The following is a 25,785-nucleotide window of genomic DNA, read 5'->3' as shown; positions in this document are numbered from 1 at the left end:
GTCTTACGTTATGCACTTGAACTTTAGTTTAGCAAGAGGCAAGTATAAAACCGATAAGGCTTAGGGCACGACCTTCACCACCCGAGCCAGTTGGGGGAGGTGCACCGATGAGACAAGCTCAAAAACAAGAGGGGGGGGTATACAGACACATTGAGAAGCATGAACACTAATGAAGTCATAGACGCACATCATTGCCCACGAAATGTCCAACTCCTCTCTATACATTTTGCATGCGTTACATACCTGCGAGTCACTGTGCATGCATCTCTAATCTAGCAAAGAGACTTGACAATTAACATACCACACATGGATAACGCATTTGAAGACAAGTTTACTTAATTTCCATTGTGGTCCTCTTAAAATTGAGACGGTAGACCTACGCTTAGGCCACTGATAACACAGGACAAAAAGAATATGATGTAGACGACATGCTACAGCAGGACTTCCACAGCAGATCTGCGATCTCAGGCTCCTAAACAGAGTCAGATGGTTATGCTGTTGGCTTGCCAGCTGCTTTCATTGGCCTCTGGCACATGAAGCCTTATTGAAAAACCATTGGCTCCATCCAGAAGTCAAGACGTGGCCACACCCAAAACAGTCAACCAGCCGATGACCTACTGCGCACGGCCGACATGCATGTTGACCCATCCCTGTAGCTTGGTGGAACCAACCTGATCATGGAGGTCACCAATCCATTTCACTTGCATTAAAACAAAAGCGAGCACAATGGTCAGGCTTGTTCAACCAGGCTACAATCCCAGTCCCTGGCCAAAGCAAAGATCCACAACATTGTAAAACAAAAGCTGTCTGAGACAGTGACTTTATTTAAAAAGTAATAAGATAAAGTAGCAGCATCTCATTTCAAAACAAAATCATACATTGGTAAAAATGCAAATGTGAGAAGAGAACTGGAGATAAAATCTTAAATACAATCCATATTTCTGCTTCTGATGCAGGCTGTTCCACTTGTCCAATTTGGCAGCAGAGCTACTGGTCCCACAAGCAAACATCAAAATGGCAGGCATTAGCTGCACACACACACCCATCCACTGTTCCATCAAGCTAAGTCCACCTTTTTAGCAGCACTCAGAGCCAGTGACAACTCTGGAGTTTTTGGCAGGTGGTCCAGCTTGGCATCACTCCAATTAAAAACCATCACTCACTCAAAAAAGGCAGAGACGTCCCAAAAAAAACATTCACCTTTGCACCAAAACAACTCATGGAATAAAACATGTGCACGCATGTAACAAAATCATGTGAGCACATGTGTGTAAGGCCATGGATTTTTCCCAGTCCTGCAATATCTTGGTCCTGTCTTGAGACTTCCTCAGCCCGTGCCCATACTAACCCAATGGAAATCAAGAGACTGTGCCCTCTGGCTTCTCGCTGCTAGGGGGCGGAGTGAGCACTCCGGATGGTATAGGTGAACTCTGGCTGCGATCTACATCCACTTGTGGGTAGGCACATGCCTTCGCCTAAAGAAGAAACCAACAGAGCTCTCAATACAGGCTGCAATTGCACACAAGAAACAATGCCACACATTGGTTTAGGACATTGATTGAAAGCTATAGAAACAAATGCCCTCACCATCCAGTCCAGATAGGCAGCATGGGTCTGGATGTTATGCATGTCGTCTGCCGCGATTCCTTTGAAGGTCCTCAGGGCTGAGCTGCCCACTTCCCTGATGGACATGGCAAAGGGGACCATCCACCTCACACACTCCTCAACATCAGACCACTTCAGAGCTGCACAGATCAAGACAGAAAGAGATCTGGTTAGGGCTATAAAAAAAAAAACACCCCCGGGAAGTCTACTAAACCACGATAACGCAGTTGGATTGAAGATGTTGATTGACCTGAACAGCCGCCGAATGAACACGCCCTACCTGAGACTTTCTCCACCAGCTCCAGCGAGGAGAAATGGAACAAGGCAGAGGCAGCCAGCACCCCGTAGGAGAACTCCAGACATTTCACATCCAACACACAGAGGTCCAGGAGCTATAGAGAGCACAACACCACATATGTATTTCAACAGAGGCAATGAGCCAGTCTAAGGGGAGGAAATGGGAAACCATCGTCTTACAAATCCAACTTGTATAAGCAATAACAGTGTCGTCTGAGAATTAACATGATATTTTGCCTTGTTGATCTTAAGCGCATTTAGTTTTAAGACACTGAATCACATGCAAGTGGCGGGAAACCTCAGTCGTAAACTTACCTCGGCAATCTGCACAAACGTAGTTTGCGGGTACTGTGGGATGAGAACCTCTTCGGACTCTTTCAGGTAGGCAACCTGCATGTAGATGTTTAGCCAGGACACAGGTGTCAGGGGACTCAAACGCCAATTCAGCTCCTGAGCAAAGGGGGACACCGTAGAAACAAGAGCCACATGATGATTTCATTCCACAGTGAAGTGTTCCCCAGAACAGATATTAAGAGACTCAAAGAAACATGTGTACTATCAAGTTAAGCAGAAACTACCATTAGGAAGAGCATCATTTGGAATACATGTAGTAATTTTTTACTAGTAACGGCTAAATGTTACTCATGGTTCAACAAGCTTCAGACAACAGTAAGGATTTGTGACCCAGCCGTAGTGAAAACCACTGGGATGTAAAGTGTTTGAGAGGCATACCTTCATAATGATTAGCTCCATACATAGGATATCATCCTCAGTGCAGGCACCATCAGTAACATAGGCAAATTGATGCACTTTTGGAGGGTAGATTTCCTGAAAAAGAAGCAGTTGTAAACATGTTTTTAAAAAACTCCCGCTGGAATATACAAAATGGAGAATGAAGAACACTTTACGCAGGTTGTAGAAGAGGCTTCTTCTTACCTCCATCTTGGCAGCTATAAACAGAGAAGAGATGCCGATGAGTTGTAGTGTGCACTTGAAAACATTGGTCTGTGTGGCCATGAACCGATCTAAGTAATCCTGAGCCAGGTAGAAGGTTTCTCTGTGAAGCTTGTACACCTCGCACACCTGAGAGAGAAAACAAGGTTGAGAACACAATTCCAAGGCAATATCACAAGAGTAGCTAAGGAAGATTTCATCATGTAAGAACATTGATCATAGTTCGATACAATAGGTTTGAAACGATCCCAACTAAGAACAATGCTGAGTCAGAGGAGTTGGGTTAAATGCTGAAAACATTTTGGTTGAATGCATTGTGCAGCAGACTATGCTGCCCCTTAGAATCTGTTAGAGCTCAGCTAATACGCGTCACCTGACAGCCATCTCAAGTAGGTTATGCTAATATTGTACAGACTAACTACAGTTAACTGGGGCCATACGTCTACTGTTAAAGCTAATCCACTCACCACCTTAAGATAAACATGGACGACACTGATCAAGTGACGAGGGATTTGATCAAAGTAGCAGATACTGTGGGAAAGGAATTTAGCCTAGGAGTTTGACACAGAGGGAGCTACAAACCTCCATTAGCCAGTCGAGAAGAATAGCCCTCATCTTGGGTTGGAGGTGTGGGTGTTTCTTCATGACGTGGATGTCTCGAGAATGCGTGTCGTCTTTCTTCAACAGGTTGTTCCATACGTCGTCGCTGCTTGCCCAGCTACAGAGAAACATATCCAGAGGGTTGGCGTCTAGTTCACTTGTATTTATCAAATCAACGGGATAAACAAAGAACCCCGCAACTAGAGAGTGCAAACACAGAACCGTAAGATGAAATAGTATACAGGTACACATAATGAGTGGCAAGGATATATAGCCTTTGTTATAACAGCAGATTACACTCTAGACGATAGAGGTAAGGACTACATTGTGTGCGTTACATTGAAATGAAACCGATGAACACATTGGTCATCATAATGCTTAGCCTTAGACAGCGCAAGTGCAGAGCTCAAGGTATGAGTTCAAGTAACCTCCCAATGAAAATCATACATCAAATGTGGCAGGTAAGCACTCCTGTTACTTAGCAGCGTTGCGGCATCTTGCCCACGTTGTCCCAGATACCAGAAGTGACTCACCATAGCACAGGAAGAGGGGAAGACCTGGTGGGGGTGACAAATATGTTTTTGAAGGTGTACTGAGTAGAAAACCCAGTGGCATTCAAAGCAACTGGTTGATCGAGTTCATTGTCAGGCGTGGGGATCCGGCTGCACGGGATCGTGTGAACAGACTCAGGATTCCAGCACACCTGCACAGGAGGGATAAGAAGAGGGGAGGATAAGAAAGTTTACCGACTGATAAAAATAAACAGCATGAGGATTCTGAGACAGTGCCACCAATAGCAACTGATTAAACACAGTTGTGTCAGTTATTGACCAGTCCTGATTAACCTGTGTAGGTCACTGCCTGGTGTGTGTAGGCTAAATCCAACAAATGCATGGTCTGCAAGGGAATGCCATGGAATTGTGAAATGCATGTAGTTACCAAAGCGCCACACTGGTTCTTTTTCGTCATCTCTGCCACTTCATCTGGGTCTTGTAAACACTGAGGATTTAATCATGATAATGTTCATTATGACAAACCATTTAAAAGACACCCAGGCAACCAGCTCGTTACAGTAGCAAAACGCAGATCGTAAGAACTTACAACGGCAACGTCTGATTTTCTTTTCTTGGATCTCACTGCAGTTTCTTTGGGCATCGCATGATCAATTGTCCTGGATTCCACATTTTCCCTGAAATTGCACAGTAAATATTGAATTATGATATGCGTCCTACTGAAGTGGTAAGACACGTTAGTTAGTGCTAGCTAACTAGCTGCTAGTTAGCAAGCCTGCTACCTAACGTGAACTTTTTTTCTGTCACCTAGCTAGCGACATTGACAAGACTAGGTCAAACTACAAAACTGAAACTTACCCTTTGCTTGGCATTATATCTCACGCGTATCCCTCCAATATATAAACCCTGGAAACATGAAATATGCATTTAATTTATTTAGCTAATACCCACAACCAACCCCCCCACGTAAATCCTACAAAGCCAACTCGTCAAAAGATGTGGGCGCGGGCAAATGGAAGTGGGACAATGTTAAAGGACGACAAACAATTTGAAATAATGCAATAATTGTCACAAAACCACGCATACAGTGACACCGGATTCCACACTATCACCCGACCCTAACAGTTTGACATACAGTCGATGGAAACTAGTTAATTTCTACTAAATTAGAGAGACGCTGGCCAGAAAATGGCCGAGCCATCAAGTATGCCATTTTCCATTCACCCGCTCTAATAAGCTTTCCCACAAAAAAAACTAACCAGACAATGTTGTCCACAGTCTTTCAAATTCAGAATATTTACAATCTTCTCACTAACACGTTCATTTCGAATCACGTTGAGGGAGTTCGATTGAAAAGTTGCAAGACTGCTAGTTAGCAAGAGATGTTTCAATTTTTTTGCCAGCTTACCTAAAAATATTCCCCCGCGAAGAAGTCCACACTTGGTTGAAAGGATCAGAGAAAATATGACAAGTTACTAGCTAGTTATTCGATTCGTGGCCTCTGTTTGTCATCAAAAACAATGAACTGCGAGTTGTGCTAGCTACTTGTTCTTTGCTGGCGCAGTGAGTTTTGCGCCTTGGCTTATAAACTGCTTGCAGTCTACATATATGGGGCGGTCCGAGCGGGTGATTTAAATACTTGGCGCTGTTCAGTAATCCTTCGCAGTTACATTTCAACGAACATTATTATTCGTCATTAATTGTTCAGACGTGAAGAGTCAAATCATCTGAAGTATTATGTTGTGTGCGAAATATACAGTATAATACTGTGAGAAATATTGCACTTTGCCGGCAAAAAGGGAGGCGTGGCTGGTGGGGGGGGGGGGGGGGGCGGTGAATCCGGAACCACGAAGTACCACGTGGCTAGGGAAGACGGATGTAAACAAAGACTGTGCCCCTCTCAAAAAACCTGCAAATCCGGACGTTATGCCGATTTTGACAGACATATAAATATATATTTAAATGTTTCTCTATCAAGCCGACATAATGGACTTTCAATGTCCACAATTCAAGAGGTATGTCATTATTTTTTTTAAATCAAATTAATGCCCGGCAATATTGGTCAACGAGAATGGTGATGGCGCGCGGCTCTGCGCTATAGTGCATTAGTTACGTTTAGTGGCTTCCTCCTCGTCTCCTTCCTCTCGTCTACACAAATTATTTGTTGGAGATAAAAACAGTGCTGGTTTAGTAAAATACATTTCAGGCACCATCTTATGCTTTCATATGTAATTCATACTTTTACGTTTTCTTATCAGAAGATAAAGGACATGTGGAGGCTAATCTGCAACCTATGTGTCTTGTCTCAGTCATAACTGTTAAAATTGTGTTTTTTTAATATGTTTCATGTGCCACACGAAAGAAAAAAACACACTGTATTGGGTGACCACTCAGAGATCTTGAAACCGGTATTAACGTACACTTTGACCAGGCACGTGATCAAGCTAGCAGCTGCACGGGAACGAGTCTCATTTCAAAGCCACCTTTGCATCCACATTGCAACTAGTTTGAAACAACAACAACAAAATGAAGTTTCTGAAACTCTTTGGACGTGCTAAATCTGTGGTTATTGGAATGATTCATGTTCAAGCCTTGCCAGGTAAAGATTATTGGGACGCATATGTGTTTTTTTTACTCTCTTTTTGTTTTTAACTTTGATGTTATGTTTTTTCAGGCACACCTTTAGGAAGCATGGTCATTCCTCAAATTATCGAGGAGGCATGCCACGAGGCAGAAATCTATCACAACGCGGGAATTGTGAGTATAAGCAAAAACACACTTTTTGATGTTACTAATACTGTAGCCTCAATATACTGTTATTAATACTGTAGCCACAATATTTCATCCTCAAGGGTGACTGGAAATGGATTGTTTGTTGTCTGTTGATCTGTTGAACAGGATGGGCTGATCATTGAGAACATGCATGACATTCCATACACATTCTCAGTTGGACCAGAGGTGTGTGCCTCTATGACAGCGGTGTGTGCTGCGGTGAGGGGGATCTGTCCGCTTCTGCCTCTTGGAGTTCAGATCCTGTCTGCAGCAAACATCTCAGCTGTTGCTGTTGCACTGGCTTCAGGTTGATATAGCTGGCTTTGCTTTGCTTATTACTGGTTAATACATGCATGGTTAAGAGTGCTTCAGGTTAGCCTGGGATTTTAGTTTAATAGAAAGATCCGTATTAAAGAGTTTGGGAAAAGCACATGTTTAGCTACCTATTCCATTGTTGTCTCTTTCCAAGGTATGGATTTTATCAGGGCAGAGGGATATGTCTTCTCACATGTTGCTGATGAAGGCCTTTTGAATGGATGTGCCGGAGACCTTTTGCGATACCGCAAGCAAATGCAGGCTGAACATGTGCAGATCTTTACTGATATAAAAAAGAAGCACAGGTGAGCAATCGTTCAAAACACTCCAGTCAGACAACCCCACTGGCTAGCCTAGATGTCCTGATATGGTACTTCAGAAGGTTTTCAACATGCAGGCAATGCGGCTAATATTATCCGTAAACGGTACTGCAAGGAGATGAAAGTAACATTTCTGACTGTTGTAAGTAAGTGTAATGGGATGTTTTCAGATTTGTGAGTATGTGTTTGTGTTCCTAGCTCCCATGCCCTGACTTCAGATGTGAGCATAGTGGAGACGGCCAGAGCAGCTGAGTTTTTCCTTTCTGATGGTCTCATCATCACTGGAACAGCCACAGGGGTTCAGGCAGATCCAATGGAGCTCAGAGGTGTGTCCTGTCTCTGCTCTGGCACATACACACATGTATGACACATACGCACATGTATGGTATGACACACAAACATACTGACACATACAGTAATAGAAAAAGACCCAGAACTCGTTTAAATTAATTCCTAAGAAACAAATAATGCATAGGTGTAATCACTATTTTACCATTTGGATCAAAGGGCAGCCAACGCTCAGCACTTTATATATCACATTATATATCTGAGGCATAATGCTCGGTGTATCATTTTAGGAATGCTCAGCGTGTACCTTAGTATAAATATAGTTTACTTTCCTCTCCCTTTTCATTTTCTCTCAAACACTCTTGTAGTCTTGGTTAATAGGGGAGTGCCCTTTTTTCTAAATTTCATACATTCTCATAAACCATAACACACACCCTAACAAAAGTATGTTCAGTCACTTCACTCAATTTCATACCACTCCCACTGCATACCAGTCTATTGCATACTTCCTACGTTTGCAAGGACAGATAGTTCCTGGCGTTAGTTTTTCATGTAGCCCAGATGTTAAGCTTCCCTAAAGCCCATTGAGCCTCTGAGCCTCGCTGCTGGCCTTATAAAGAGCAGACTCGTCTGGGGAGAGGATGGCGGCCTCACAGTCCCCCGAGTCTGGATCGTGCTGACCATGGGCACACAGCCCGGTCCTACCCTTGCCTGCCACAGCCCTGCTTGGCTAATATAGACACCAACATCGTCTGCTATTTTTAAGCACAGCCTACAGATGGCTGACTTACACAGAAGGCTGTAAACACAGGCAGGCTCAGGCCAGACTGCTACACAACCCTGCTGCCTAGTTTGGAGGTGCTCCTACAGTCTCCCAGTACAATTCCATTGGGCTGGCTCTGTTGTCAGATGGGTAAATGGAGCTGCCAGGGTCTGGATTTATCTCTTTCTTCATGTGTTTTACTCATATCATCTCTGAACCTACATTCACTATTTACTTATCAGAGATGATGCGTGACACTTGCAATGCATTCCTAAATCCAACCATTTAGGTATTCGTTTCGTATTCGTAAGCTCACATCTCAAAATATTTACTCAGCAATCCTTTCTTTTCTATTTGCAGATGTTGCAGGGTCTGTAAGACTCCCAGTTCTTATTGGCTCAGGAGTGACCTATGACAACGTGGAAAACTACCTTGATGCTAGTGCAATGATAATTGGCTCTCATTTCAAGAGGGGAGGAGTTTGGGCAAATGCTGTTGATCCAGAAAGCGTTAAAAAGTTTATGGGGAAGGTGCATTTGCTTCGAAAATGAAATCCACCAATTTGCTGCTAAAATAATTTAATGCAGAACAATGACATTTGGTGGTAATAATACATGTAATTACTAAAGTTATGTCTCATGCTATTTAATAAAACACAAATAATACCTAAACAAAACAGATTTATTTAACATCTTTTAACATTTAAATATACACCAAAATACCAAATAAATCTGAATATATTTACAAACCGGGCTTGTAGCAGTACAACAAACATAAGAACACACTGGGAATAAATGTATAAAAACAAAGTGAATCACTAAGTACAAAACATACATTAGTAACAGTGTTTCATCATTATTTGGTAATCCTTACATACATTGTATTTGTTATTAAAAAATATAGCGAAAGAGGTCCAATTACTCAAGAGTGATGTTTTGTGTCATCATCACATATATACAAAATAGCTTTTCATAGCTATGAAACAACTTTCCTTAAAGCAATATACTCACAACGTATCTAAATCTAAGGCACGCAAAGTAATACAAAAAAAGTATTCTATATACAATAGAATGAATATTTGCAAGTGCTAAAACCTTTTGCATTTTATACAATACATAAAAGTTTTCATCAGAGCCATAAGACTTAACCGTAACAAGCCAGTTATAATACTTTTCACATGCACACACACATCTACTCATGGCTATTTCACTCTCAAACTGGGCTCAGTATGTCAATAACATACTCAACAAATGTGGTTCCCTTGATCAGGGTAAAGAGATATCAAATCAAATAGGTAGGTCTAAGGTAGGTCATAGGTCTAAGGTCTGTGTGTTAAGTGGGTTCAGACAGTAGCGTGGCTACTCAGTAGACACTCAGTAGTTGTACAGACGCTGGCAGGGTTGTTTGAAGTGACCAAAGCGTCTGTCAGAGGGGGAGAAGCGCACCTTGGCAAGGCTCTGTCTCTGGAGAGCACTCCTGGTCAGCTTCTTGCACTCCAAGTGAGTCCTGGCTCGCTGTATGGCAAGCAGTTGGACATTGCATGGAAGCAGGCTGCCCCAGGCAGCTAGCCTCCAGGACACATGCTGTTTGACTGGCACAGGCCTGCAGGGGGGGGGGACAGAATAACTGTAATGTGACACTCCTTTCTCTAGGATAATGGTTGTGTTATCACACTGACTAAAGGAGATGGATCCCCTGGATGAAAACTGACCTGGGAGAAGTATCCTCTTCATCGCTGGGCTGGTGTCTGATCTGGTCTACAGGCATACTGGGATGCTCAATCAGCAGGTTCTCCAAAGGGTCTTCCTCAGGGGGGGTCAGGGAGTTGTTCTCTGGAAACATCAGACCACAAATTTACTAAACCGAGACCAAAGAGGGAAAACACCAGTGAGACCTCTAATAGTGTCCATTAGATCTTCTATACAAATAACTACAATACTACCATTTACAGAACAAGTAACTGCAGACAACAATGCCCATACCAGTTTAACAACTAACTTGTGATTTCAACTTTCGGTGAACAAAATTATCAGCTTACCTTGAATGTTGATAACCACCCATCCTCCCGCCTCAAACTCAATGAGCTCATCATAGGTTTCATTGTCATCTGTGGGAAAATCGTCATCTGTGCTACCAAGGAAATGGGCAAGTATCTTTCCAATCATTGTGTATATGTTTTGTCTCCCTTGGCCCTCTTATTGCAGTCTGCAAAGAAAATGAGTTAACATAGTGTTATAGTATGTTTTCCTTATGGGGGATAAGGGGGAAAAAATGCAGACCGGATACAATTACTGCTAAACTGATCATGGTAAAACATTGCATCAAATACAAGAAAACAGCACAACCTGAAAAGGTATGTGTAGTTTAATATCCACATTGACAGAAGATAGATCTGAAATGATTTCCAGAAAGCAGAATCTGAACAACACCTTACATTATGACCTTTAGTTTTTAACATTGTGTCCTGGCTTAATGACCCTGCCAGCACAGCAGAATCAGGAACAGCATGCCCCTTGGAAGCTATTTGCAGACGGAAGGTCATGGCATCCTTTCTGACCGGCAACTCATTTCAAGCCTGTATCTTAATCTTAAGACATGTTATGAATAAACTAATATGGTGAATATGAAGCCAATCGGCCAAACTATGGTGAAAACAAAGGGTTTGTAAAAAGAAATATATATATATATATATATTATGTATACATTTTAGTGTATATAATTGTATTTTGACATTTCTGGTCAAATAGGCCTATTAAAAATTGAATCAGGTATAAACAGTATTGGTATGTCTTTCAGGCTTAAAGTGTCATAGACTAGACAGAATACCACAACATCCAATTTTAGACCGTGGCTGTCGTCGTTGAATGCCTTGGTGTACTTGTAAACCTATACTGTCAATATACAGCTACACCCCAGCCTGCCAGCAAGGGAAGATCCAATTAGTGCCCAGACAGAATTAGCTCATAAAGTGCAAAATGTATAGATTACATAGACACTTGCATATCTGTTCTGGTGTGCCATCAAAAGGTCCATACGTTGGAAGTTTAAAGACATGTCAGACAATCCTTACATTAGCCTTATTTAATATATAATAAATGTGTGATAGAAACCATTAACCAAATCATTAAAAAACATAGGGTCGTTTGGGTGAACTTGATCTGGCATTAATTGGGTTTAAACTTCTTCAATAAATAAGTTAATAATTAAGCACGGCACTTATGTAATTCACTGACAATCAAACAAATAACCCAACCTACATACAAAATGACACATGACATGGTTACAATTACATGGTAGTCTACACAACTAAAAAGTTGTCCTAATAGGACACTTTTGGGATGTAGAAATCAATAAAAACATGCAATGGATAGATATGTTAGTAGGCTAAAGAAAGTGTCTATGCTACACACGAACTAAGGCTTAGGATACAACATGTCGCACAAAGGCTACAATGTATTTTTTCCTTACCTCACAAATGTATATTTAACAAGTGGTGGCCGACGGTTAGCTTGAAACTATAACCGGTCTGCAATTGTTTTGATACAGACTTGTTTTTGAACACCAACTCTTTTGCTTTGGTGGGTGGTGAACGTAAGCTAAAATCCCAACTCGAAGGCGTGGCTTCAGAAGGTTGCGCACAAGTAACCTTTGTCCTCATAACTAGCTGTCAAGTGAATAAATGTGTCCTTACTTGAAACATACCTAAATACCTGGTTTTAACCGACGTCCAATCTTTCTAATAGTCTAGGCGTGTAGTCTATAACAACAAGACAAAATACATTAGAGTGGAAGATACATATATATATATTTTCAATGTACAACGGTTTGCATTTCACAACAGTGGTCCACTTCGTTTTGCATGGCCCGGTGGCCCGTGTGAGCGGAGTTTGTTATTATTAGATAATTATATTGATTCATAAGAGAAATCTCCACCCACCCCGGGCACCGGGCCCTGCAAAACGAACCCCACCAATTTTATGAAAAGGAGGGAATTGTATCAATGGCTTTTCTTGAAACATTGTTGCAAATATTTGCCGAGTAAATTACAATTATGCCAGGTTGCCCCACTGAGATCTATGTATTAGGCTATGTTTGTTTTATTGTGCATCTAAAAACAACCGCGAATCGTTTTAACAGGATGTGGGTTTGTCCTAAAACAAATGTCCCGTCATTCACCGCGGTCATATTTTTTACCAACTCTCATGATACACAAACATTAACACATCATCGAAGTGCGAGATCTGACGGTAGGGATTCGCCACCAATGTGTACTTTAGACTATTTTCATGTAGGCCAACGTGAGAAACCGTCCTGTGTGATGGTGACAACTATGTCGTTATGTAAAGGTGATTGCCACACTTTAAATGGAGAGAAAATGCTGATGGCCACATGAGGACACACTAACACTATCTACTATTTTTCGATGTCGTTTTACGCCATTAAAAAATGCCTATATATCAGAAGGGAAGTATAATTATTATTAGCTGCGGATTGTGGTCATAACATCAATCCGAGGGAAGCATTTCGAATCTCTTGTGTGAGAAGTTTTTGACTAATGACAATGGTCTGCATTAAGTCATCCGTTATTAAACCAGTCTCTGTCTGCTAAATATGATAACTGAATTGATTACAATAATATAGTTTCCTGGTTTTGTCAACATTTGGAGTAAAAAAGGCCTATAACATTATTTGAACAGTCGTTTATTTAACTTTTGGCAGAGGCTACTCTCAGCAGTGTAATGCAGTTCATTACCAGAAGATGGCTTACTCCTAGTCTTCAGGATATCTGACAGAAGTCAAGTCATACATCTCTTCTAGTATTAAATTGGTAGAGGCTATTTGTACTTGCAATTTATACTAGAGATCCGATGAGTTGGGTTGGTTGCAAACTGATCTTCGGTGTGTCTCTTATCATCACACCAGGGAGAGCAGCTACCATGGCTCCACGTATGGATGATGTCATGCAACTATGCTGTGACCTGTCTGCAAATCAGCAGATAAAAGCAGCAGTGAAGAATTCTGGGAAAGGATCAGCAGTGGCAGGAGGGACTGCATTTTTAGGGGGTCTTCTAGGTGGTCCCCCAGGGATTGCTGTTGGTAAGGATCCTTTCAATTTAGTAAGTGAAATTATGATCTGCTTTTCCCTACTTCAACCACAAGGTGGAGCCATATCCTTTCTCAAACCTATTGTATTGAGTGCAGCTATGAGATTTTCAGTGTATATGTGGTAGGCCTATAAAGTATGGCGTTAGGTTAGAATCATTCTCAGCCAATGTTGTCTTATGAGTGGGGAGGTCGATTTTTGATGAATATGGGTGTTTATTTCTATTTGTATTTATTATGGATCCCCATTAGCTGCTACTAAGGCAGCAGCTGCTCTTCCTGCGGTCCAGCAAAATTAAGGCCATTATACATTTTAAAAACATTACAATACATTCATAACAGATTTCACAACATATTAAGTGTTTGCTATCGGGCCTCTACTATACTACCACATATCTACAACACAAAATCCATGTGTACATCTATATAGTGCGTATGTTATCCGTGTTTGTATGCATGTGTCTATGTTTGTTTTGCTTCACAGTCCCGCGGTTCCATAAAGTGTATTTTTATCTGTTTTTTTAAAATCTAACTTTACTGCTGGCATGAGTTACTTAATGTGGAATAGAGTTATTATCCTCAGTCATTTTCCATCCAAGTTGTCAGACCCCAGTGGCTTGTCATTGTTGATAGATGACAATCATTTATTCAACTCTTCCACACTCACTTTACGGAATTCAGAATTACAATGTTTGTTTTTCATAATTTGGTCAGATATACTTGGATGTGTAGTGTCAGTGTTTTTTGCTGGTATGTCATGCCTACATTTGCTAATATTGCCAATGAAAAAATTATTAAAGTAGATGGCAATAGCAGTTGGTTTTGTGATGAATGAGCCATCTGATTCAATGAATGATGGAGCAGAGTTTGCCTTTTTGCCCAACATTTCATTTAAGGTGCTCCAAAGCCTTTTAATATCATTCTTTGTCATTTATTTTTGTTTCATAGTGTAGTTTCGTCTTTGTTTTATTCAGTTTAGTGACCATCTCTCAATTTGCAGTACATTTGCCAATCGGTTATACAGCCAGACCTATTTACCATCTCTTTTGCCTCTTCCCTCTCAACCATACAATTTTTCAATTCCTCATCAATCCACACTTATTAGTAACTGAGATAAGCAATTTCATAAATGTGTCAAGTGCAGCGTCTGGTTGCTCGTCAATACACACCGCGTACCAACAAATATTCTTCACATCAAGAACATAGGAATCACTACAAAACTTATTGTATTACCTCTTATACACAATATTATGCCCAGCATTTGGAACTTTGGTTTTCCTAGATATGGCTACTATATTGTGATCACTACATCCAATGTATTTGGATACTGCTTTGAGGAAAATTTCTGCAGCATTAGTAAAGAAATGATCAATACACGTTGATGATTTCATTCCTGTACTGTTTGTAACTCCCTGGTAGGTTGATTGATAACCTGAACCAGGTTGCAGGCACTGGTTACAGTTTTTGAGCTTTCTCTTGAGTGGGCAGCTTGATGAAAGCCAGTCAATATTTAAATCACACAGAAAGTATACCTCTCTATTGATATCACATACAGTATCAAGCATTTCACACATGTTATCCAGATACTGACTGTTAGCACTTGGTGGTCTATAGCAGCTTCCCACCAGAATGGGATTCAGGTGAAGCAGATGAACCTGTAGCCATATTACTTCAACAGCTTTACAGGAATGTGGTTCTGAATATAAACAGCCACACCTCCACTTTTGGCATTTCTGTCTTCTCTGTAGATCTTATAACCACGAGTGTTTTAAATCTGTGCGCTCTTCTCCCCTCTTGATCTTCTGACACAGATCTTGTTTGTGCTGCTCTTTAGGTGGTGCATTAGGTGGCCTGTTGGGATGGTGGATGACCAGTGGACAGTTCAGACCTCTCCCTCAGATCATCATGGAGCTGCCTCCCCACCAGCAGCAGAGACTCTATGCTGATATCATGGCCGTTTTGGGCTCACTGGACTGGACAGACCTGGCCCAGCTGACCGCCCTGGTCGTGGGGAATGCTACTCTCCAGCAGCAGGTCACTGCTGCCCTACTCCGGTATATCACAAAGGAACTGAGAGCAGAGGTGAGATATGGGGACTGATCTACACAGACTCAATATCTGGAGGAACTCCTTAGAACATTTGTACTCAGATTTAACTCAAGCTTATTCCTGGAGACTGAAAGAACCTTTTATACTGTAGGTTCACTGAAAGAGGCCTTATGAGAGTTACATTGAGACTCATGTCAGACCTGTCATGTTACCTAATATCTGATCATGTCCATTTAATATCCTTTGATGAAGCGCTTAAATGACATTTACGCCACTTTTTTTAACGTCATTTACATTATGCCCAGCCCAATACCAGTGTCTGCATATGTGAAAACGGCACATTTCTACAAAACAAATATGAAGTTAAAAGTTCTACCCAATGACGCCATCAAAAGTAAAACATATTTAAAAACAGTGCTTTTCAGGCACTAGGAGATTCCCAGTGACGTGAGGAGCAAGAAAACACCCTCCCTCTGGCTAGAAACTTGTTGAAAACCACTGTTTTGTTACATTTAATGCTACCATGTGATGTTACAGAGAAGCATTTTTTTTTTTTTGCATCTTTTTAACCACAGATCATAGAAACTCGCTGTTTTCACATACTGTGTGTAGACACTGTTATGGTTTCGGAGATAATGAATATGAGGTGGAAGAGTGGCGGAATTGCACTTTAATGTACACGTTTGTTTTGTTTTAGTTGAGAAATTGTTATCTCTGAATGTCGCGGTATGATTGAAACGTATCTTATACGAACAGTCCAGCAATTAACCAGAAAGGTGTACTTTATTTATATTCTAGTGCATAATTGGTTGCCGATATTTTGCGCTGAAATGTATACATTGAATATTGTTGGTCATTTATAATTGACATGATTTGCAACAAATGAAAGACAATGAAAAAAAGGACCCTGATCACTCCTCTTGTAAGTGTGCCTGGGATCTCAAGTGATTCATGCAATGTGAATATTGTAAGAGATGAGTACTTCGGAGAAACCGGCCTTGATACTTGTGGCGCATAAAATGGTGATAAGTGCCACCTAGTCCTAGAATGAACTAATTGGGAAAATCTTGTAGTGCTCTTGTACTAAAGTGTTTGTATGAAAATCATGATAAATGAAATAAAGGACAACGGGGACGTGTATGATCACCACGAGCTTTTAGTATGACATCATTAAGCCAGAAAACATGTTGTTTCAGTGAATCAACTTGACAGTTTCGTGAGGGAAATTCAACCCCTTAACACATCCTTTGTAAGAGAAGGAAGACAATGCTACGCAATGTAATCAGTCCTGAACAGATGCGTGCACGTAACATAGAATGGTATCTCATCTGTCGCAATTTCGCAAGATTTTTTTCTTCTGGGTTTCCGAGATCATACGCAATGTAATATAGTTCCTCTTTGTCAATGTTTCAAATGTAGACTTTTGAATAATACTAGAATCTTATTAAGATATCAAAGCACTTTTTGAAGTATGTGCAAAGGTTGTTTGTTATGACACCACTGCGATTATTATTATTTTTCCCCACATTCGCTGTTCTAGACGTTTCCTTGTTCATTCTTTGCAAGCAAGCTTGGACCTGCCGGTTCTCATAACATCATGCAGCGAAAGATTGGTCATTAATCTTGAGGGGAAATTTCATTAGAAGTTATGTCATTCGTTTCTGAGAGATGCTTGTCAGTCTTGTACCTATGGCTTACTAAGAAACAGTGTCTTAGCAGCTTTTTCCAAATTCAAATGGATTGAAGTCACAAGATATCATATTCCATCACCACTTTATTGGTAGTCTGGGGATGTGAGAGCAGTCTTATATCTTTACAGTTCTTTTCAGAAACCAGAGAGCATGATTTAAACTGGTTTTTGGTTTGAAATGCCTATAAAATGTTAATGATTGACATGTTGCATTTGAATACGTTCTTAAAAAAAAAAAGTAATTGGCAGTTGGCCTGAGTATTGCCATTGACAACACTAGGAAAATGAAATGACGCAAGAACTTTCTCGAAAGGCTTATCTACTGCACCTGTTGCCTCAGGACTGGTTCATGTGTCTGCAGGAGGCTTGTAACACCTAAGCACGAAATAGTTTGATTACAGCTGTTTTGGGGGGTCAATAAGCAGTCTTACCAGGTGTTCAGGACAAGGATAACCAAAGGTTGCTATCAAAATATTTAATTTCAAGATAAATGGTTGATGTGAATGTGATAAATAAAGAGGTATAGTTATTGCTGCCATTTAGAGTTATAATTACAGGTACACTTAATATAGGCACGTAGTCAATGTGCCTTTTTTAAAAACACGATAAGTATAGGACAAATATAAAAGTATTTAGTGCGAAATGTGTTTCGTGTAAAATAAGATGCTCCGTGTGTGCATAATGGCCAGTCAACAATGAATACTACAGGTTAACCTTTTATCAAAAGGATAACAAAAATAAGCCCCCCAAAACACTCAAAGGAATATTATATTATTAACAGGAAAAAATGTATGTAATGCATACATTATATGGGTAGGATTAGTGTTCATATTTGTGCAATATTTATGATTACATGTGATCATGTATCGTCTTGATTTGGCACTTTTCTCCACGTACTCATTCAGTAAATACTTTTCAGGGTCCTCTCACATTGTCCAATTGTCAACCAAGTCAAGTCAAGTGACTTGACAATCCAGTGAGATTGAGACTTTGATGGGCCGGTTTTAAATAGTTAAATGGGGACCAAGAGTTGTGACACTCAACCCAATTGCTTGGTGCGTGGTGTTCTACCCACTCATTCGCCTCATCGTCGCTAGTCGCCTCGTACTCGGGCATGACCAGGTCAGATTCATCAGAGCAGTTCCTCCCATCACTGTCCCCCCGTAGATGCACCTCATCCTGAGTCAGCTCCCCATGGTCCTGGAGACTGAGGTGACACAGTCGACACACCCTCACAGGCTTAGTAGAGATGTGGCAGATCACGGCCCGGTTCTTGGAGCAGGCGTTGCAGACGACAAAGCCGCAGCGACGACAGTGGTGGCGACGTTTGTTGACCCGAAACGTTTGAGAGCAGCGCATGCAGATGGCGGACGCCCGGTCAGGGATCCAGGTGGTGGCGAAGGTGCACCCGGGCTGGCAGCCGGCATGCTGCAGCTGCTTACACCTGCAGTCCTCAATGTGCTCCATCCAGGCACGCTTCTCCTCAGCGGAGGCAGCTGCCACATAGAAGGACTTCTGTGGTGTGCGGATCAGCCACTGGTTCTCCATGATGACCCCGTCCTCCAGGTCCTCTAGCTGGATATCCTCCAGGGAGATAACATGCTGGTTCTTGTGCCAGCGTCCATGAAGGATGATGCTACCGTACACCAAAATGTCATTAAACAAGAAAAATACTTTAGGCTGGGGGCGGCGTCGACACAGCTTCATCAGCCGCCCCTCGCCTATCAAGACCCGGTCAGGTCTGATCAGGGACATCCCAGAGGGGCCGAAGGAGTTCTCCACTGCCTGTATCCGCTCTCTGTTCTCTTGCGTGAAAGCCAGCTGGTCCACCATGATGAGCAAGATTACAACACTACGGGAAATTAACAAAATAAAAAAAATATAAAATTATATTTACAAATGAGATGAAATGGTAGGCCTATGTCACTAATGATCAAATAAATGGCTAGTGAAAAATAGTTAATTTGTCCTTTTACTCTGTTTTGTGATTTCTATCTTGTTTACGCTGCAACAGTCTGTGTCTCGGTAGTAAGTCGCTTAGTTCCCGTCTGACCACCATACAGTATGTTTTGTCAGTCTCAAATAGTCGTTTCTGTATTGAAGAGTGAGTTGCCACGAGAGGTCCCTTTTATATGTGCAAATCACATTTCCTGTTGAGCCGCAGTGCATGGGGAGTTCCAAAACAACTTGATGGGGAAAGAGAGAGAGAGAGAAAGCAACTAGAAAGAGGGAAAACAGGCAATACCAGTTTCCCAAAGATGATGGGATGTGACTCGGATCGTAGAGATCCTATTAAATTACAGTGAACAACAGTATTGCTAATTCTATGACTATTAATACATCACAGAAGAAAAAAACAGTTGGACAGCATTAAAGCTAGCATCCTTAATTGAAACAATAACAAATCTGTCATCTCGCCTGTGTTTTGGTTAAAAGCTGAGGGACGGGCCTTGGAGAAATGTTAAACACTCTCAAATTCATAGACAGAGTTATGGATGCAAGGACTGACCATCTATGCTATCAGAATTATAGTTTTAACCATGTTTTGAGGCTACACAGTTTACATTTACATTGTTTGCAAACATTGGAAAACAAAACAGTTGAACTAAGCTCATGTGGAATTTCTAAGTTATATTATTCAATAATCAATGGGTATGAGTGTACAAAACATTAACACCTGCTCTTTCCATGACATAGACTGACCAGGTAAATCCAGGTGAAAGCTATGATCCTTTTTTGATCTCACTTGTTAAATCCACTTCAATCAGTGTTGATGAAGGGGAGGAGACGGGTTAAAGAAAGGGTTTTAAGCCTTGAGACATGGGTTGTGTATGTGTGCCATTCAGAGGGTGAATGGGAAAGACAAAAGTTTTAAGTGCCTTTGAACGCTGCTGGGTTTTTCGGACTCAAGAGTTTTCCGTGTCTATTAAGAATGTTCCACCACCCAAAGGACATCCAGCCAACGTTACACAACTGTGGGAAGTATTGGAGTCAACATGGGCCAGCACCTTGTGGAACGCTTGACACCTTGTCGAGTCCATGCCCTGACGAATTGAGGCCGAGTATACAAAACATTAAGAACACCATCCGAAATTGACCTGCACCCCCTTTTAATGGACCATTTTTCTTATATAGATGGGAAACTATTGAGTGAAAAACCCAGCAGCATTGCAGTTCTTGACACACTTAAACCGGTGCACCTGGCACCTACTACCAGTGGTGTAAAAAGTACTCAATTGTCATACTTGAGTAAAAGTAAATATAACTTAACAGAAAATTACTCAAGTAAAAGTGAAAGTCACCCTGTAAAATTCTACTTGAGGAAAAGTCTAAAAGTATTTGTTTTTAAATATACTTATGTATCGAAAGTAAATGGAATTGCTAAAATGTACATAAGTATCAAAAGTACAAGGATAAATCATTTTAAATTCCTTATATTAAACAAACCAGATGGCAAAATGTTATTTAAATTTTTATTGACGGATAGATAGCCAGGAGCACACTAACTAACACATAATTTACAAACAAGCATTTGTGTATAATGAAACAGATCAGAAGCCGTAGGGATGACCAGTGATGTTTTCTAGATTAGTGTGTGAATTGGACCATTTTCCTGTCAAAATGCAACGAGCACTTTTGGGTGTCAGGGAAAATGTATGGAGTAAAAGTATATTATTTTCTTTAGAAATGTAGTGAAGTAAGAGTAAAAGTTGGCAAAAATATAAATAGTACAGTACAGATACCCCCAAAACTATTTAAAGAGTACTTTAAAGTAGTTTTACTTAAATACACCACAGCCTACTACCATACCCCGTTCAGAGTATATCATTAATTTATAGGTCCAAACATTTATGTAGCAGTTTAGGATTCCAGCTTTAGGCAGAAATATTAATAACAATGTAACGATAGGAAATAGACCACATGGCTATAAATTAGAGGAATATAATTGTGATGGTTAGTGATACTAGATAATGGTTGCAACTGAAAAACGAAAAAATGTATTTGCTGTAATTGACAAGAAGCATTGAATGGAAAAACAGAAATCATAGTTGCTGGTATGTTGATCAGATTTTCGCTCCAGGGAAAACTGCAAATATTAGAGAGTATCAGGTTTCGGGTAGTATGAGAAAGTATTCTCTTGATTGATCACTCTTATGGAATGTTGTTTAAACTAGGTTATACAATGGGTTGGTCTAATCCTGAATGCTGATTGGTTAAAACCACATTCTATGCCATTGTGCCTATTTCACAATTTACCACCGCTAAATCTATGCCTGTTTATTACTCTGTTCCATCTGACTGCACAATCCACTGTCTCATCCGCCCAGCCAGTCAATTTATAAACTTGATCTCCACTCTAAAAAGCATCTAGACATTATCTCACATTTGTTTTAGAGTAACATTTAGTTGTTTTTTTGTATAAACCTTGCTGTCTGTCTCTCCGACATTCGCAACATTGTTTCAATATTCAAATTCGATATCCTGCTGTCCCATAGTAAGGAACATGTCGGGAGCCGGGACGAGACAGACAGGCAGGCAGCGTTTCTCAGCCAGTCAAAATCATGAATCACCTGGTATCATTTTTATGGATATATACAAAACAATGTCAATTGAAAAATGGTCAAACTAAATGAAGTGCAGCAAGTTTGCAGTCTTTCCAGCTTCCGTTTGAAGTGATTGTGTTACTGTAGCTGTGTTGTTGGCTAGCTACTCTGAACAACAGTATCCTGAGTACATTTTCTATGCCAGGTGAAATTGCACCTCTGTAGCTCATTGTTATGGATGTATCCAAATAAATGTCACTAGAAAACAGCTTTAACAAATGCAAATGCAGCTACTTTGCTGTTATTCTGTCTGCAATGTGTGATGTGACTGTAAGTTAGCCGTAGTTGGCTAGCTAGCAAGCAAGGGATAAGAACATTGCCAGCCAGTATGGCAAAGGAACATTTATAACGAAGGATACAGAACAAAAAGACTGAACGACTGGGTCGCTTCTCTGGCAACTGAACCGATAGAACAAATGACCAGCCAGCTTGGGTAGCAACCCTACATTTGTGTTGGGACTATTTATTGGGGAAGAAATAAATACTATTAATAAATTTATAAAACTGTTTTTAATGAAAATATGTAAATCATTATTTGAATATGTTGGTAACCTGTTGTATGAAGGTAACAAAGCCGTCGAAGCCGGTGTCTTTGGAGGATTTGTTGGCACGGCTTGCCTCGACTTTGTCTCAGGCCTAACAGCACGTGCCAATATATAAACATCTCGGGCATTACACTTAAATATTGGCCTACACGAAGACCAACTTCTGATGCGGAAGCAATAATGCCTGAAAAATGTATTGTCATCACAATTTTAAAAATCATAAGGGATTTCCTTCAGTAGGGGTGTCTTCTCAGGCCACATTATGATGGAACAAGCAGATTAAAAAAGCCAACGCACAAATTTGCCATTTAAAACACAACCATCTCCATCTCACCAAAAGAATGCGTAAACAATGTAATTGTGTTGTGTTAGCTCAAACATGATGTGTATCATTGAACTATTACAGCTGATAAGGTTGGCTTTTTTTCAGTAGAAAAAAACACTAGATGAATGTACAGTTTGTTTCAAGGAATACTATTACTGACCATTATACCATGACAAAGACGACAGATTTCCAACAAGCATTGCGCTTTAGAAGAATACAGATATGGATTTTTTAAAATTGTGAAATCTGGTTACTGTGCATCCTGTGGTTTTTATGAGGGAAAACAATGTCGCAGTATGGGTATTTTTTAGCATAGAATGCCAAGTCACCAGGGCAGTACAAAAATCGACAGCACTTTTGCATGCAAGAAACATTGGACTTGAATATTAAATATACGGGGGTTTAATTATATGTATGCTTTTTGCAGCATCAAAAATGGTCATAGACGTACATGTTGCATTGTATGGACTGATACACCAGCCCTTTTGACCAAGACCTTACACCTTGGGAAAAGAAAGAACAGAAAGCATATTTGAAGTCCCAGTGAAGAAGTGATGACGTTTAGTTTTTCGCTTCCAGTCTGTCTCACCCCCCCCCATGCCCAATCAATGAAATCTCATGCATCCACACACTACTTAGAACAGGGATAGGCTTTTTACTGGGAAAATGTATAGGGAAATAAAATGTAACAATATTTTACAAAACAGACATTATTGTTATAGCATAAAAAGTTCTTATTCATAAAATCACTCATGGTTAATAAAAAAAATGAATATGAGCTATCCAAAAGCCAACAATAAAAGAGACCTACTTGTCAATGCAACCCAACTACCAATTGAACAATTCAGATCAGCAATGTTACCAGTACCTATGTTACTTCAATTGACAACCAACAATATACAACAGGTACCTCAGAAAATGTTGGCCAACTAGGAAATTCCCAAATGAAATTAAGCATCTTCAGATTCCACATAGTAGTATCATTATATTGTAACTCATTGTGTTACTTCAAACTATGTAACGAAGTAAATGTAACCTGTAATTTGACACAAATGCAAGGAGATAGATATGTTTATTGTACATACATTGAGGAAGAAAAATGATTTAGTGCCACCTTGTGGATATAGGTAGTGTTGCTCAACTGAAAACCGATCATAATGTATTTACAATTATGTAAAATCATTGACCCATCAATGGACACGTTTACAAAAAAGGAAAATACCAACACAAATGCTCTCTAATCACAACTATGTTTTGATTGCTTTGAGTCTGTCATGTCTCCTGTCTTTGCCACAGTACGAAATGATATAGAACAGGGCTTGCATCCAAAATAGATGCTGAGGTTCCCGTATGACTTGAAAATAAGAATTGAAGATGGTGAGAGTCCTTATTATAGATCCTGACAGGAGCTGTTTACTTCTCTGTACTTTGAGTGTCTGAGCTCAGTCTTATTTCTCCACCTGCAGTTGCAGGTCAGGTCGTCACTCATCATTGTCATTTGCACAGGTGGTACTGTACTCCATCAACACCATCACAGGTCTATAATTCCTTTGACTTTAAAATCCTTTGCCGATTGTTCGCTTGAGCTGAGTTTAAACTTGCTGCCGTAGATATGGGAGACAAAGACATCAATCTTCACGGCTGTTTCGCTTGGTATAACTGCAGAATAAGGAGAGATAAGGCAGTAAATTGAATGTCAGTTTGGCAGTTGAAAAACAGTTCAATAACAGCAGACTGAACAGGTACCTAAACAAAGTTACCGAAATGTGGTGTACAAACATTTCAGTTTGTCCTCCTTTGTGATGATTTTGAAGACATGTTTCATCTCCTGCACTAGGATTCCTGTGGTGCCTACATACAAGGGACATTTTGACCTGGCCACTGTTTCACACACGCAAAAAACATTAGTGATGATTACATCAACCGGATTATGTATATTGTGCCAATTAAGGTCCTGAAGATTGGCATCGATTAGTGACATTAACAGCAAAAGTGTTTTGACCAAATAAACAAGCTCTCACCCACCAGGTACAACCCTAAATCCGTAAACATGGGCACCCTCATAGATATTATCCTGACCAACTTGCCATCCAAATACACCACTGCTGTTTTCAATCAGGATCTCAGCGATCACTGCCTCATTGCCTGCATCCGCTATGGGTCTGTGGTCAAACGACCACCCCTCATCAGTGTCAAACACTCCATTTACATTTTTACATTTAAGTCATTTAGCAGACACTCTTATCCAGAGCGACTTACAAATTGGTGCATTCACCTTATGACATCCAGTGGAACAGCCACTTTACAATAGTGCATCTAAATCTTTTAAGGGGGGGTGAGAAGGATTACTTTATCCTATCCTAGGTATTCCTTAAAGAGGTGGGGTTTCAGGTGTCTCCGGAAGGTGGTGATTGACTCCGCTGTCCTGGCGTCGTGAGGGAGTTTGTTCCACCATTGGGGGGCCAGAGCAGCGAACAGTTTTGACTGGGCTGAGCGGGAACTGTACTTCCTCAGTGGTAGGGAGGCGAGCAGGCCAGAGGTGGATGAACGCAGTGCCCTTGTTTGGGTGTAGGGCCTGATCAGAGCCTGGAGGTACTGAGGTGCCGTTCCCCTCACAGCTCCGTAGGCAAGCACCATGGTCTTGTAGCGGATGCGAGCTTCAACTGGAAGCCAGTGGAGAGAGCGGAGGAGCGGGGTGACGTGAGAGAACTTGGGAAGGTTGAACACCAGACGGGCTGCGGCGTTCTCCCTAAAACACTTCTGCGAGCAGGCCTTTCTAATCGACCTGGCCCGGGTATCCTGGAAGGATATTGACCTCATCCCGTCAGTCGAGGATGCCTGGTCGTTCCTTAAAAGTAATTTCCTCACCTTCTTAAATAAGCACGCCCCTTTCAAAAAATGTAGAACTAAGAACAGATATAGCCCTTGGTTCACTCCAGACCTGACTGCCATCGACCAGCACAAAAACATCCTGTGGCGGACTGCACTAGCATCAAATAATCCCCACGATATGCAACTTTTCAGGTAAATCAGGAACCAATAC

General features: G+C 40.9%; 5 protein-coding genes across 8 annotated transcripts; 2 read left to right on the top strand and 3 right to left on the bottom strand.

Moving 5' to 3' along the window:
* Positions 1-789: 789 nt before the first annotated feature.
* LOC115113547 (G1/S-specific cyclin-E1-like) lies at positions 790-5,574 on the bottom strand. Its single transcript, XM_029641325.2, has 12 exons — positions 5,377-5,574; positions 4,827-4,874; positions 4,558-4,645; positions 4,396-4,455; positions 3,990-4,159; positions 3,439-3,574; positions 2,839-2,985; positions 2,635-2,730; positions 2,218-2,352; positions 1,886-1,997; positions 1,588-1,745; positions 790-1,475 (listed from the first exon to the last, which is right to left on the bottom strand). Exons 2-12 carry the CDS (start codon positions 4,838-4,840, stop codon positions 1,359-1,361), a joined length of 1,233 nt encoding a protein of 410 aa, XP_029497185.2. The 5' UTR covers positions 4,841-4,874; positions 5,377-5,574; the 3' UTR covers positions 790-1,358.
* Positions 5,575-5,837: 263 nt separating this feature from the next.
* Positions 5,838-9,336, top strand: LOC115113544 (uncharacterized protein F13E9.13, mitochondrial-like). 2 transcript variants are annotated; one of them, XM_029641318.2, is made up of 6 exons: positions 5,838-5,983; positions 6,643-6,725; positions 6,867-7,047; positions 7,210-7,360; positions 7,574-7,701; positions 8,787-9,336. In XM_029641318.2, the coding sequence occupies exons 2-6, from the start codon at positions 6,660-6,662 to the stop codon at positions 8,975-8,977; spliced, it is 717 nt and encodes a 238-aa protein (XP_029497178.1). In that variant the 5' UTR covers positions 5,838-5,983; positions 6,643-6,659; the 3' UTR covers positions 8,978-9,336. The 2 variants fall into 2 exon arrangements, with proteins under 2 accessions (XP_029497178.1, XP_029497177.1); XM_029641317.2 differs by lacking the exon at positions 5,838-5,983 and adding an exon at positions 6,122-6,567.
* On the bottom strand, positions 9,090-10,591 carry LOC115113546 (tumor protein p53-inducible nuclear protein 2-like). The gene is made up of 3 exons (XM_029641324.2): positions 10,465-10,591; positions 10,138-10,258; positions 9,090-10,028 (listed from the first exon to the last, which is right to left on the bottom strand). The coding sequence occupies exons 1-3, from the start codon at positions 10,589-10,591 to the stop codon at positions 9,800-9,802; spliced, it is 477 nt and encodes a 158-aa protein (XP_029497184.1). The 3' UTR covers positions 9,090-9,799.
* Positions 10,592-12,040: 1,449 nt separating this feature from the next.
* LOC115113545 (protein C19orf12 homolog) lies at positions 12,041-16,727 on the top strand. 3 transcript variants are annotated; one of them, XM_029641321.2, is made up of 3 exons: positions 12,041-12,673; positions 13,359-13,523; positions 15,364-16,727. In XM_029641321.2, the coding sequence occupies exons 1-3, from the start codon at positions 12,478-12,480 to the stop codon at positions 15,627-15,629; spliced, it is 627 nt and encodes a 208-aa protein (XP_029497181.2). In that variant the 5' UTR covers positions 12,041-12,477; the 3' UTR covers positions 15,630-16,727. The 3 variants fall into 3 exon arrangements, with proteins under 3 accessions (XP_029497181.2, XP_029497180.2, XP_029497182.2); XM_029641320.2 differs by having other exon boundaries at positions 13,350-13,523; XM_029641322.2 differs by lacking the exon at positions 12,041-12,673 and adding an exon at positions 12,680-12,772 and having other exon boundaries at positions 13,350-13,523.
* Positions 16,728-17,334: 607 nt separating this feature from the next.
* Positions 17,335-19,365, bottom strand: LOC115113543 (pleckstrin homology domain-containing family F member 2-like). The gene is made up of 2 exons (XM_029641316.2): positions 19,245-19,365; positions 17,335-19,120 (listed from the first exon to the last, which is right to left on the bottom strand). Exons 1-2 carry the CDS (start codon positions 19,325-19,327, stop codon positions 18,220-18,222), a joined length of 984 nt encoding a protein of 327 aa, XP_029497176.1. The 5' UTR covers positions 19,328-19,365; the 3' UTR covers positions 17,335-18,219.
* Between the last annotated feature and the right edge of the window lie 6,420 nt (positions 19,366-25,785).

This window comes from Oncorhynchus nerka, linkage group LG28 (genome assembly GCF_034236695.1).
Source record: "Oncorhynchus nerka isolate Pitt River linkage group LG28, Oner_Uvic_2.0, whole genome shotgun sequence".
NCBI lineage: Eukaryota > Metazoa > Chordata > Actinopteri > Salmoniformes > Salmonidae > Oncorhynchus > Oncorhynchus nerka.
This window is presented reverse-complemented; position numbering and strand designations above follow the sequence as displayed.

Bases quoted from the DNA above. Each gene is read 5' to 3' on its own strand.
- LOC115113547 (XM_029641325.2), bottom strand. The intron at 4,456-4,557 runs GTAAGTTCTTAC...TTAAATCCTCAG, and splicing joins GAAAATCAGACGTTGCCGTT to TGTTTACAAGACCCAGATGA. The intron at 1,746-1,885 runs GTAGGGCGTGTT...TGATCTGTGCAG, and splicing joins GCTGGTGGAGAAAGTCTCAG to CTCTGAAGTGGTCTGATGTT.
- LOC115113544 (XM_029641317.2), top strand. From the start codon at position 6,495: ATGAAGTTTCTGAAACTCTTTGGACGTGCTAAATCTGTGGTTATTGGA. The intron at 6,726-6,866 runs GTGAGTATAAGC...TCTGTTGAACAG, and splicing joins TCTATCACAACGCGGGAATT to GATGGGCTGATCATTGAGAA. The intron at 7,361-7,573 runs GTGAGCAATCGT...TTGTGTTCCTAG, and splicing joins GATATAAAAAAGAAGCACAG to CTCCCATGCCCTGACTTCAG.
- LOC115113546 (XM_029641324.2), bottom strand. From the start codon at position 10,591: ATGATTGGAAAGATACTTGCCCATTTCCTTGGTAGCACAGATGACGAT. The intron at 10,259-10,464 runs GTAAGCTGATAA...TGATGTTTCCAG, and splicing joins GGTGGTTATCAACATTCAAG to AGAACAACTCCCTGACCCCC. The intron at 10,029-10,137 runs GTCAGTTTTCAT...CCCCCCCTGCAG, and splicing joins GAAGAGGATACTTCTCCCAG to GCCTGTGCCAGTCAAACAGC.
- LOC115113545 (XM_029641320.2), top strand. From the start codon at position 12,478: ATGCCAGGTTGCCCCACTGAGATCTATGTATTAGGCTATGTTTGTTTT. The intron at 12,674-13,349 runs GTAGGGATTCGC...TCATCACACCAG, and splicing joins TCGAAGTGCGAGATCTGACG to GGAGAGCAGCTACCATGGCT. The intron at 13,524-15,363 runs GTAAGGATCCTT...GCTGCTCTTTAG, and splicing joins TCCCCCAGGGATTGCTGTTG to GTGGTGCATTAGGTGGCCTG.
- LOC115113543 (XM_029641316.2), bottom strand. From the start codon at position 19,327: ATGGTGGTCAGACGGGAACTAAGCGACTTACTACCGAGACACAGACTG. The intron at 19,121-19,244 runs GTAAAAGGACAA...AATTTCCCGTAG, and splicing joins GATAGAAATCACAAAACAGA to TGTTGTAATCTTGCTCATCA.